Raw genomic sequence first — 13481 nt, 5'->3', positions numbered from 1 at the left:
TTTTTTTTTTTTTTGTCTCCAACTTTTAAGGTTCCTCAGAGATTTAGGGCTAAATGGGAAGTCAGTGTTGGACAGGCAGAAGACATTCTTCTCAGGGGGCCAGAGGATCAGAAGTGTAGCCAGAACTCCAGCGAGCCGGACAGCGAGAAGGACGTGCAGTTGGAATATTACAGCAACGGCCCTGGAGCAGAAAGGGACACACAACTGAACGGCTGCTTCAAATCCTTGGCCTTGGACTCCAGACACGTCGCCGGTGAAAAAGGAAAATTGCACATCAAGCCACACGTGAAAACAACCTCTGAAAGCAGAAAAAGGACTAGAGTAAAAAAGAGTGGTGCAACAGGGGAAGCATCGAGGGAAGAAATCAAAGACAAAACACCAGAGAGCGTAGTTAGAAACGTGATTGTTGGGGACCTACCAGAGAAACACGCGTCTCACGAGCTTCGCCGGATTGCCAGCAGCCTGACAGCATCCAGCAGCTCTAGGGAAAACCATTTGCTTTCCTCCCTTGGAGAAAGATGTTTTGAAAAGACACCTTTAAAACCGGACTACGAGATTCGTAGAACTGATGCTCTGAAAAACACCCTCCAAGGGGATTTGTTTTCCAGCCCGTCTTTCGAGAAAGAGAAGAGCTCCCTGGGCATTTTGTGCAGTTCCAAGTTAAAAATACACTATTCTGCATCTGATGCTGCTGTTGAGAAAAAACAAACTGAATCAGATTCATCCTCTTCCCTCTCTGATGGTGGGGACAGTGATGTAGATACCATGGACCAAAGTTCAGAGAGAGCTTCTAGTGCTCTTGAAGTTAGTGATTCTTCAGATAAAGCGGAGAAGGACTTTCCTATGACATCAAGTGGAAATATTAAACTTTCCATGTATCTTTCTCAAAAGAGCAGCAGAAGGGCCAGGAAGAAGTCGCACAGAGACCGCAAACCTCTAGGAGGTTCAGCAACCAACAGACTTGATGCTGAATTTGCAGATGGGGAGCTTGAAGTAGGTTTCTCTGATGCTGAGATGTCATTGACACCTCTTGAGTGCTCTTCAGATGTGAGAAATTACAATCTTTCCCTAGCAAACAAGCACACTACCCCCCCAAAGTGTTTCCAAGGACAGCTCCTGGCCTGCTGTTACAAATCAAGTAATCTTGAAATCGAAAAGCATGAAATTACCCCGAATCAGGAGTATAAAATGCAAACATAAAGAAAAGGTTACTGGGTTGGAGTCTTCTCTTGCAGAAGAGGAGGGTGGTGTGAATCGCTGCTCTTCGGATACCAAAGGTTTCTCTGGCCTTCCAAGAGATTCTCTACAGAAAAGTGGAAAAGTTGATGGTCAGAAACTGTTAAACAACATGCATGAGAAACCCAGGGATTCTGCTGAAATCGAAACAGCTGTGGTGAAGCATGTTCTGTCAGAGCTGAAGGAACTGTCATATCGGTCCATGAATGATGATGCCAGTGACTCTGGCACTCCAAAGGCCACAGTACCTTTGCTTTTTTCTTCTGCCTCTGGTCATGGTCGTTTGCCTATTGAACCAGATTACAAATTCAGCACCTTGTTAATGATGTTGAAGGATATGCATGACAGTAAGACAAAAGAGCAGCAACTGATGACTGGTCAAAATATAGTCCCATTTCGAAATACCAGCACAGGTGATGGTTCTGGAAGCAATTCTGCAAGTGGTCTCAAGTCTTTGTCTATTGTAGGTCCCTCATATAAAATAGAAAAAAATGGAGATTGCATTCAGGAAGCAGTAACTCCAAACTCCGCTATAAGCAACTCCTCATTTTCATGCAGTCCTCCAACCAAGGTGACAGGGATTGGTACTGGTAAAAGGGAGCCTGCGAGTGCTGCTGTTTCTGGGACAAATGGCACAAATTGCATGTCCAAACGCAACTGTTCAAAATCTAAGCAGTCATCAAAGCTTGGAGATAAAACAGTTTCAAACAGAAAGGACTTAAAACCAGGAGGGCCAAGTAAGTTGCTAAGTCGGTTACCCAGAGATTCAGGAGAACATGCATTCCGTGTGCAAGGTTCAGTTACCAGTCCTCTAGGGAATGAGGCAGAAGATACTGAGAGGAAAGAGTGTATTGATTTGACAGAGCATTCAACTGATGAAGACTCTGCCTGTTTATCCGATGACAATTTAGGTCGTATTGGAAGGAGACCTGAAGCTGGTAGAAATAATGAGAGCTGCAATTCTGCTGAAAATGGGGAGAGTGCAGACTTGGATTCCGAGGCAAATAGTGAGAGCTCTCTTGGTGATGAGTCTAATGATACAAATCATGTAGCACCCAAAAAGCGATGGCAGCGTTTTAACCAAAGCAGTGCTAGATCTAATAAGCACATCAGTAGATCTAGGGAACAAGGAAACTTGGAGAGTGCCTTTGGCCTGAATTCTCGTGGCTTTTCACTGAAGGGAAATGAGTGCTTGGGACGTAGGCATTCCCCTCATTCAAAGGTGCTTGAGGGAGACCTGGCAGTTCAGGACTTTAAGAATCGTTTAGACTTAGTTGATAAACATTTGAATGTATGTGGTAAGCCAAACACCAGTGTGATGGACTCAGAAACAGAGCTTGGCAACTTTGCTCCCCAGTCTGAATTCTCTGCACAAGGTAAGGGAGCTGGACTTGCGCCAGAGTACTTGTATACATTTTACACTTTTTCATTTAAAGGATAAGTTACAGAGCTTGTGGCTGTCTGACAATGTGAAGATGTCTATGTCTGAGCAGAAGAAAGTGTTGGGACCTTGGTTTGAGTTCTCTGTAAGCATGGAGAACAAAGGAGGCAGATTAATGATGAGTTTGTACTCAGGTTATTGCTCAGAAAATTTTACACACATTAAAAATCTTTAGTTCTTCCACAGTGATAAAATAAGAATCCTTCTGAGCCTGGGATTTTTTTTTTTTAATTTGCACCTTCATAATGTGCTCCTTAGAGCCACAAGCTTGATGTCAGTGGGATAGGTCAGTGCTAGAAAGTTCCAGGAAACAGCCTCAATGGCTGCTCTGTTTTTTATCTTTCATAGTGCTATTTGACACAGTTTGTCTTTGATTTTTTTCTGTAGGATTTCCTCAAGACAATGTGTTGGGAGTTTTTTGGGTTTTAGTGTGGAATTTTATTAGCTGCTCATAGTGACTTGTGAAGCCCCACAGATGTCCTAATTTACAGTTCTGGTGTGGCTGCCTGATGGGTGAAAAAGAGAACAGAAGAGAGGGAAGCTGCCAGGGAGGCTGGGCTGAAGGTGGGTCTGGAATATGGCAGACAGAAGTAAGGCAAAAGCATTGGAAGGGAAATGACCTAGGAAGGAGGAGGCTTCTGAGGACCAAAAGGCAAGAGAACTCTACCTCTCACAGAGGTGGGGACATTTGTTAAAGCCAAAGAAAGAAGTCAAAGGGTGTGTGGAAGGAATAGGGCCAACAGAACCATATTCAACATTTACCATCCTCCAGGTTCTGGAGGGAATCTGGGGAAACATACCTTAATAAAACCAATAAAATTAGGTTTTTGCATAGGTTTTATCAAACTAAATTGCTTTAATCTAATTGCGTTGTAAAATAATATAACTCATCATAATTTTGAGCTTGCATGCATTGTCACTTATGTGTTCCCTCAGTGCACATTTAGATATGCATATTTTGCTTTTTGCGGTTGCTGGAGGCAGCCTGCATTTCTGTTTCAATTGTGGCAAAGGCAGCTCCTGGCTTGGTGGTTGTGGGACCTGCCCAAGGCAAGTTGCAGCAGGCACAGAAAACAAACCTATAGGGTGTAACACATGGGGTAAAAGTTCTGGTTTTAAGTCATGACTGGCTTAATCATTCACTGACTCCTCTGGCTGGGTCTGTGTGTTTTTGAGGACTGAAGTCTCTGTAGAGCAGGTGAGAGGATGCATGTTCTGGACTGTGCTGCAGATTCTTCCTTCTCACTGAGATCCAGACAGGCTTCATAGTGGCTTGGCAGTTGAAGCATCCTTGCAGTGATGTGTGAGGTGAAGATCAAGGTCTCCAGAGAGAGCTAGGGAAGAGGAGGTGCTGAGAGGCAGTAAAGGGGTAGGGGGTAGTGGCAGAGGAAGGCAGCAGGCTCTGGGTGTGGTGGTGATAGTAGAGAGGAGTGTACAGAGTCCTGGTGCTGCACCCAGGGATGCAGCAGCAGTGCCAGGTTTGCTGGCAAAAGTGCCAGATTAGCAACTGCAGCATAAACTAATTCCCCTGTCCTAAATAGCATGTGAGCTTTTTGCACACCCACCCCCTTTTGTACAGATGTGCTGTGGGGAAGCACTGCACTGCTGTCAGGGCTGCTGTAGCATCCCCAGGGCTGGTGGAACTGAGTAAACCTGTAATGCTGTGTTGAGACCATTCCCTTATGTTGGGCAAGGCCTAGAAAGTAGAGGAATTGATGCTGGAAACTGGACTGACTGCAGTCCTTTGAGAAGATGTGACCCAACCTTGCCCACAGCAGGCAGTTTCAGTGCAAGAGATCAGAACAGATTACAGTCACAACTGTGCCATTTCCACTAAGCTCAAACTACATAAAGTCTCCATTATAGTTAAATGTCAGCATTGGGCATAATTTTGCCACAAACTTTGTACAGTGGTTGAGAGCAAATGAGGCAAAAGTGAAGATGGGTGGAATTGGCTGATGTAAGCCAATTTTATAAATAATAGTTTCATCACATCTGTGATTTCCCACTGTCAGTCTGCATTTGGGATTCTTGTGCAGGATTCTCTTTGGGAGCAAAAAGCAGATAAGCCAACCCTTCTGGCACAGTGCTGTGTACTCTGCTACATGACTTTGGGCCTCTAAATAGTTGCCTGGTGAGGACACTCATCCCATTACTGCTTATGTGCTGAAATGTGTGTTTCACTCAGACACCTGTGCAGAGTGTTAATAGACGCTGAAAATAGCTGTATTTGAGAAAGTTGTTTCTTTCCTCGCTTTTGGCCAAGTTTGACATTTTCATGCTTGTTTAACCACAAAGCCACAATAAAATGTAGCAGTCCTGTCCAACATCCCTGTTCTGAAGCATTGTATTTAAATGCTTTGTTATGAAATGCTTCCGTTTTAAAGAAGAAAAAGCCACCTCCTCCAAATGAAATGAAGCAAAGAGAATATTTATTGTTTGTTCCAAAACTTCCAGGAGACCGCAGGTGTTTTCCTGACTAGGGGAAATCCTTGGGCAGTATTATTTAATGACTTTTGAATGCTAAAAAAGGAGAAAAGTCAGAGATATTCAGAGGTGTTCTGGGAAGTGTGAAAAAGACATAAATATGCATCACCTTGTTTTTGCAGTTTACTGATAAGAGATGTTGTAGAATGTCAGGTTCAGTTTTTTGGAGCTTGCCATGTGTTGGTGTGTTGGGGTGGTGTAGCACGGGTGGTTAGGGTTGTGGTGAGGAAACACCTTTTACCTTGCAATGCTACCACACTGCAGAGATGAGAAGTGTCGCAGTCACTGGCTCTCTGATCTCGTTGTGGAGCAAACAAAGCAATAAATGAGCTCACAGTAGCAGATGGGGAATTTGTAGTATATAAAAAAATGCCAGGGAGGAGGGGAAGGGAAGCAATTAAGCTTACATGTTCCTACTGAAACTAGTGACTGAACTGTGTTATGGGAAAACAATGTTTTCCTGCTCCCCTGCACTAAAACCAAAAGAGTTTGGGTAAACAGCAAAAGAGTAATGAGTTGCTAAGAAGTGTTACAGGCAAGTTAGATGTAGCTTGCAGGGACATGTTGGGTGAAATTTCAGGAGCCTCTCAGACTGATGTGTTTTGATTTCTTACCTGAAATGCTTGAAGTCCTTAAAAACCCCCCTGCTAAGTTAGGATTTTGGAAAACAGGAAACTCAAAAATTCTTTAGGCTGTCCCAAAAAGAAAGAATTATCAGCTCTTCCCACATGAAACCTCTGGAAGAGAAGTCAGGGACAGCTGTTATCCACAGATGTCTTGTAATCCTCTCAGAAACACAGTCTTGAAGCTGCTTTCCTTTTTCTTAGCACATTCAGAGAGGAAGCGCCTTAGAAAGCCGAGTAAACGGCTTCTGGAATATGCAGAAGAATATGATCACTTGTTTGCACCCAAGAAAAAATCAAAGAAGGGCCAGGAGCAATTGCAAAAGGTGGGTGAAGGCCAATATGCTTTCTGTGGTTATTACTGCAGGGCTCTAGTCTGTGTATGTTTATGCTCTTGGTGGCTGAGTGTTCTTGCTGTGTGCAGTGCCATGAGGATGAATGTTTTCAACAACATATTTCGCCATGCCAGGTGAACTCTGTGGCGAGGTCTGAATTGGAAGGCAGCGTTCCTACACAATGCAGTCCTGACAGAGAAACCCAGCGGGGGCCAAGTTCTTTGGTTTCAACTCCATCTTCAACCAAAGAGTCCCCTCCCGTCCTTGAAGCAGAGTGTTCCTTCTCAGACCTGGGATCCCGCTCCACTGATCCTCCTAAACAAGTTCCAGGAGGATCTTCAGATTTTCCAGAGGTGGTTCTGTCTTCCTCGGATGTTTCTGAAGTTTCTGCTTCTCCAGATGCAGAAGAGGGATTCCTGAAGTCAGGTAAGCGGCAGGTTGTGTGACGCTGCTTTTTTAAGTGAAAGTGACACAAGTTCAGTGGAAAGTGACGCTTGGGGCAGCATGGAAAGGTCAGTCAGTGGCTGTTGCTCTGTTTGTTCTTGCCTTCCTTCACTCATTGACTGTTAAAATGTGTTGAGAAGGGAGAGAGGGCAGGTGCAAGGGTCTCCAGTGACCTGGTCCTGTTGGCTTTCTATAGACTGTGGTGGTCCTTCTTAGATCCTGGCACAGAATGCCTCTTTTGTCGTAATGAAGGAGGCCACAACTCCTTCTCTGGGTCCTTGCTGTGTGTGCTTCCAAACAGTGACATTCCTTTAGCCTGATGGTCTCTTGTTGCTGTAAACCCCTTTGGATGAATATTGCTGTGCTGAGGGTGATGCATAAAGTCTAAACTTCATTGCTCATGGAGTGATCTTTTGCTCTCAGGGAACTGTAGCCCAAAATTCCCTCTGGAAAAACTTCCTCCTTTAGAGGTTCTAAGCATTGTATAAATTTTTGGAGACTTGTGTGAGCAGCAAGCCAGGACCTTGGCTTTCAGTAAGGCACAGTGTAGAAGGAGTATGGTCTGAGGAGCCTTTTCCCTTTCCAGTAGTGTCAGTCTCAGAGTCTCCTTTTAGTATGTTTATTCTCTGATAGCATCTAAAGACCAGAATTAAAGCCCTGGTTTCTGACTGTGCTGACTTAAGAGGGAACACTGTTCCTAAAAGGGCTTGTAGTAAAGAAAAGTAAACCAAGCAGGCAGATTTATGGTCAGTGGGAGGTCAGTTAGCCTGTCATGTGTGAGGGAAGAGGGATTGCCTCTGGAGACTTGTGTGTGTCACAAGGAGGTGGGAAATTGGAGAGGATTAAAGGAAGAAAAACTGAGGATGTGAATCCAGGATTGGAGATGCAGGAGAACACAACAGAGGAGCAAACATCAAGTCTGCAGAGGTTGTGTAGCTCTTTCCTCTCGTTTACTCTCACCTCTTGCTGAAGCTCACAGAGTGGGCAGAAGCTTGTCTTGAGGGTTAGGAGTGTGATGGATGAGCTGTGCCTACAGAGATGTCAAAGGGCACAGCTGAGATTGTCAAAGCTAGCATATGAGTGGGGTGGGATGGCTAACAGGCTGTGTCTGTGGAGTGTCTGCACTCAGCGTCAGCATTTCCTGGTTCTAAGTTTATGCTGTTGCCAGAATTAATGAAGGAGCTCAGGTCTGTTGGGCTATCCTGAGGGCCAAGATAATGCTTGAGTAGGAAATAGTGCAGGTTTCACCTAGTTTTGTTGGGGTATCTTTTCTCAAATAAGTTTAACCAGGATTTTGATCTTCAGCCTGTTTACTACAGCAGAATGAGTGCTGGTGTGAGGAGTATGGGAGTGTAGGCAGGGCTGTGTCAGTGGTAGGACTGACTTATGCAGATCAAAGTGTTTGGGAAATTACGATGTGAATTGTGCTGCCAGCATGTGTTACCTGCTGGCAGTGAGTTCACAGCCTCTCTTCTGTGGGTGGATTCTTATATTACATATTGAGGTGAGCCTGAAGGTCATGGCAGACTGAGGTCTGTTTTGATTGAAGTTGTACAGAAGCAGGTAATTGGCACCTCTGCCCTAGGAGCTTATGATCCTAAAGACAGGGTGAACAGATTGTTTTGAACTGTTGGCTTAATGGTCTTAATCTGATTGAAGACAAGAAAACCCCTGTTTATCTGATGTAAAGGGTTTCATTGCAGGAAACTTGGAAAGCAAGCGTCAAAGGAAGCCCACTAAAAAGCTCTTGGAATCCAATGACTTGGACACTGCCTTTATGCCAAAGAAAGAGGAATGGACTCCCCAAAAGAAGGTACTTTCCTTCCAAATCTTTGGAAGACTGGATAGGAAATAGGCATAGACAGCAAATCCTGCTAAACAAGACAGTGCAATGGGATGTGGTGTTTTATTGGCTGCAGCCCAGGAGCAAAGGTCCACCCTTCCCAAAAGTGCTGGTTGCTGTGTTATGATGAAACAATCCACTGTCCCCCACCCCTCCTCATTTGTAATGGGGACTAAGTAGTTTTGGCTTAAAATCTCCTTTTTAAATTGATTTATATGGAAAAGGAGTCATCTGGATGCTGGCTGGGAAGGTATGAGCAGAAATGTTCTGCACAGAGGCTTTCTGTCATGTTACAGTGTAGCTTGAACTTGAACCTAAGGCTTTTTCCTTTTCAATCAGATTTCCTCTGAGCAGTGTTTTCTTTGTTACCTGCCCAAGGAATGCATGTTAGTGCAGAGCTTGAAGCAGGATGGAGGCTTGAGGTGAATCACATGTAGGATACCATGTTTGGTTCAGATTTTTAAAGAAAATGCTGCTCTTCTCCACTGAATATTCAATATTCAGTGACATGGTTTGGGAAAAATCAACTTGTGTTTATTTCAGATCATGTACCTGCACAAAACTTGTTGCCACTGTTACTAGAGTTAAATAATGACACTTCTTTCCTTTTTCTTTTACTGTGAGGCACAGTCTTAGTACAGTTAATGCCATTGCAGTAATGTAGAGGCCATTGTATTTCAGTCTTAAGGTCTGTAAAAGTGTAAACTCTGAAGAGGTTGTCTTTCTCCAGCACCTTAGCAGCCTTTTTTTGGAGAGCACAGGAAGCAGTGAATGGTGCTGATGAGCACAAGACACATCAGACTCCACATTCCTCCTTGCCCAGAGACAGACCTTTACATATGTGATTTATCACACACGCAAACCAAATAATTTCATGTAAAATCTCTAATTACTGATGAATTCATGACCTGGATGGCAAATTAGATGTTGCAGTCATTCCAAAAGGTTTCACAGCTGAGGAGGATGTGCCTCTGTTTTCATCTTGGTGGCTTGACAATCTCTCTTGTGTGTTTGTAGGCTACTGGCCCTTCAGAGAGTGACAGTTCTGAGCTCTATTCACCAGCCCACTTCCAGGACCTGGGAGAAGGTAAGTGAAGGCAGGGATAGCAGGGCAGACTGCTGAGACATTTGGATCAGTGCCTGTGGTACTGTGTGTGTAAGTGCTTGGTGTTCTGGGTTCAGTAGCCCAGCAGAAGTTGCTGTAACCAGTATGAATTGGTGGTTCTCTGCAACTGCCTGGAGGCTGGTATTGCTCCAGCCCTTAGGCCCTCAAAGAATATAGGACCCAGCATAAAGCTGTCAAAAAGGCTGCAGAACTTGTTGGTGTCACCTGCAGCAAGGGGATTATTTCTGCATTTGCCTTGAATGGTCTTTCTCTTGCATCCCAGCTTCTGAAAAGCTCTTGGAGAAACAGCGGAAGCGGAAGAGACAGCGCCATACCTCTGCTGCAGTCCATTCCAAGAAGGAGAAAAATGAGGAGGGGCTGGGGGAGACCCCACACTCTGAGGTAATGTTGGGTCTTCATGCTCTGATCCCTATAACCTGTTTGCTGCTTCCCAGGGTACTTGGCAGAGCCTAAGCCAGAAGCTTCTTTTGGCCAGTCATTTGAGAATTTGTCCCACTGATGCAGCTGCATGAGCTGGGCTTAGGCTGAAGATACCTCCTTGATCTAGTAGCTATTTTATAATGATGCTTAACTCAGGCTCTGTTTTCAACTGCTACTCAACTAATTCTCTGTGAGAGAGGCTGTTCTGAATTCATGGAACCAGGTTTTGCCTGGCATCTTGCTTTGCACCTCAGAAAATCAAACTGCTCTAAAAGGTCTTCTCTGAGGGTGAGACTCTTGCCCTTTCACACATCAGTATGAAGCACAAGTGCTAGACTGGACTTCAGCCCCTTCTGCTTGCACCTGAACACCAAGATGAGCCAAGAACCCATTGGAGGGGCTGGTGGGGGACTGTCTGTGACTGCTCACAAGAGCCTCTGATTGCATTCTGCCATCCAGCAGAAAGAGATAACTTGGGCAGTTCTCTCTACTAAATATTAGCAAGGTCAGTGTATAAATCTCTGACAAGCACATTTTGCCTTTTAGGAATGAGCCAGTTATCAGCAAGTGTAGGGGAAGCAAGATTTCCTGGGAGAGGCAGGACACCTCTGGGCCTCTCACCATCGCCTCTCACTTCCAGTGGCCCAGGTTCAGCAGCAGGCAGGATAGTCAGTATGTATTTTAGGAGCCAATATATAAATAGATAAATATTGTTAAATTTCTTGTTGTAACAGTTTACAGGAGAACACAAACCCCACACCACTTGAAAGTTTCAGCCTTCCCTGTTGCATTTTGGAAAGGATATTTCTGATAAAGTTAATAAATTTGGGTGATAACCCTTGGTCCATGTAAGCTTTACTGTACTGGTATTGTGTTCTTTTTGAAGTGTGCTCAGCTGGACTAATGTTTTACAACACCCTGTACAAATACCTTTGCCAGTGCTGGGCAGGGGCAATTAACACTGTCTGCTGTACACACTAAGAGACAGCAAATTTTCTGTCTGAAAGGAGGGGCAGTTCAGAGCAGCAAAGAGCCATGGCTCTGAATCCTGCACCCACTACTCACTGCAGAGGAAACCCAGTCTTAACTGCCTCCAGCTGTAGACATTTGTGTTGAGTACCAGAAGTCAGGTATGGTGTAAACTGTGCAAAAAAAAAAGGTCGATGCTTGGCACCTTTGCCAGCATCCCTTTCTATGTGATTGTGTCTCTTCAGCTACTGTGGTGGGTATTCATCCCCTGGCTTAGGTGAGTGCTTGTGTTCTGGTGTGTGTTGGGATGCTGTGGAGATGTAGTTGTGATTTCCTGTGGAATTGAGACTATGCTGGTCCCTTAGTGACTGCACACACTGGGCAAGGTACTCCACTTTGCTAGAAAAGAAACATGGTCTGATGATAGAACACAGTGAAGCCTTGGATCCCACTGCCTTCCAAGGAAAAAAGGGCAGAGGAAGGCTTGTCAGCCTGGGCTGAGCTAAGCAGCTTTCTCTGACCTTGCCCATCTGTAGAGCCAGGAGTGCAAATTTACAACATCAGGGTAGTAAGAGGCTGACAATGGGATGGAAAATGCTGTTTAAAATGGTTGTCAAAGTTGTGAGCCAAGGTCAGGCTGTGCCAAAGAACAGGTCAAGCTTTGGGATTGTGCCAGACACAACAGCAGACCTAGTTCTGAAAGAAGACCTGGGATGAGCCCTTCTTTCTGCAGGAGGTATGTAGTGTTGCAGTGCTTGTGCTGGGCAGAGGAAGGAGGGCAAACAGTGACAGGTCCTTGAGTGATGGCCTTGAGTGGCAATGCCCTTTTCCTTGTTCACAAAGGATGGGCCTTGCCCATCCTGCCTAGCTCTGACATTCCTTCCCTGTGCAGTTCTGGGAGCAGTGTTAGAAGAAGCCTGTACTGTGCGAGGTATGTTGGACTGGCACTAGCCTGTAATTGGGACTTAGTTGTTTTTTGGTTTTTGTTTTCTTTTTTATTTTTCTCTCAATAAAGTCAGTTTATACCATTCTTCTTTGCATTGTGTATTTCAATATACCCTCAATGCATCTGTGCATGATTGCTCCACAGAAGGTACATGGCTTTAAAGTGTCTGCAGATAAAATCATTACGTTTCATTCAGGGAATAGGGGAAAAACCAACAGTTCCAGGCAAAGAAAGCTTCATTATCTGAGCAGAATACTAGCTCCAGCTTTAAACTTTAGAAGATCTTTATGTCCTTTTTTTGCCCAGATTCAGAATGTGTTCAAAAGTCATTCAATTCAGCTTACAAGCTTTAGTAGCACCACAGCTCAGATTTTCTCATACAGAAAGTGGTGCAAAGCTCCCTCTCGTGACTGTTAGCTGGACAGCCTGCACCAAGCAGGCCTGGAGGTATGGGAGTGATGGCTGCTGCTTCTGCCAACATTTTGAATTCCTCACAAGGTCTCTCAGCTGTACTATTTGTGCATGGGTGTGCAATGCCTGCAGCTTGGTGACCCAGGGAGGAACTGGCAGCTGTGCACTGAGATCACCCAGCTACCTGCAGTGAGTTGGCATATTTAAAAGTGGCAGAGTCCTTAAAATGTTCTGGCTCAAAGCACGTAGCTAAAGACATCACTTTGGTGCAGTATTAATGGTCCTTAAATTGTACCTTCTCTGGAGTGGCAGCTGGGGCTGGTGAGGCCACTGAAGTGTTGCCTAGACCTCCCAAGTGGGTTGGAACCTGGCAGGATGGTGTTTCCTAGCTCTTAGTTGCCTTTCCTGACAAAATCTGTGTCACTGCAGCTGAATGTAGCTGCAGGCCAGCTGTGTTTGTGGTAGAAACAACTGTCTCTAGGATACCTGCTATTCTTCCCTCCTGCTATTCTTCCCTCTTAACAGTGCCTGGGCAGGTCCCATGGATACTGTGGGAAGCCTTATGGCAGGATCCTTGGCTTGGCCCATGCGCGTGTGGTTAGACCTTTATGATTTGAAAACCATCCTTTCCCCAGGATGCTCTTTCACTTGTGGATGTTATGGGCAATGCTGTACACTTGTGCAGGACAGTGGGAAACTCCACACCTCAGTCAGGATGGGGTGTAAATGCCCTGCTGTGCTGCTTGTTTCGGGGTTGGCTGACCTCATACCAACACAGGCCTTGAGTACCTTTGTGTCTCTATTTCACATGGGTTAGGACAAGCTGAGATAAGTGTAGAGGAGAAATGTAGTTCATTTAGTGTGTGACAGGTGCTATGAAGATTGAGGTTTTAATTTGTTTTTCTAATGCAAGTAGATACTGGGATGCTTCTGACTTTCTAGCCTACCTGATTTGTTTCCATTCAGGGCTAACTCCTTGCTCAGAAAGGGGTTATGCACAGCAAGATAATTGTGTTGTGTATTTTTAATCATCTAGTAAACTAAGAGTTCTTTCCTTTCCTATCCTGTAATTCTTTTGGTGTAGCTGTAATGGGGACTGTTCTCTCCAGGGTGGGTAACGCACAGATCACCTGCCAAACCCATTAAGTGCTCAGTGACTGAACTTGTAGTTTCCAAGTCTGGATAGGCGCTACTGACAGT

The 13481-nt window shown here is 44.9% G+C and overlaps 1 protein-coding gene across 1 annotated transcript in view; it reads left to right on the top strand.

Moving 5' to 3' along the window:
- The window catches only part of NSD1 (nuclear receptor binding SET domain protein 1), a 59938-nt gene that overhangs the window by 20811 nt on the left and 25646 nt on the right, over positions 1-13481 (top strand). Inside the window, 7 exon segments of the mRNA XM_056502811.1 lie at positions 31-1089; positions 1091-2612; positions 5992-6113; positions 6257-6548; positions 8270-8379; positions 9427-9496; positions 9798-9916. Coding sequence (XP_056358786.1) covers positions 31-1089; positions 1091-2612; positions 5992-6113; positions 6257-6548; positions 8270-8379; positions 9427-9496; positions 9798-9916 — 3294 coding nt within the window.

The sequence above is a fragment of the Oenanthe melanoleuca genome, chromosome 13 (genome assembly GCF_029582105.1).
Source record: "Oenanthe melanoleuca isolate GR-GAL-2019-014 chromosome 13, OMel1.0, whole genome shotgun sequence".
NCBI classification, from domain to species: Eukaryota; Metazoa; Chordata; class Aves; order Passeriformes; family Muscicapidae; genus Oenanthe; species Oenanthe melanoleuca.
Note: the sequence above shows the minus strand (reverse complement) of the source record. Positions and strands in the feature narration are given on the sequence as shown.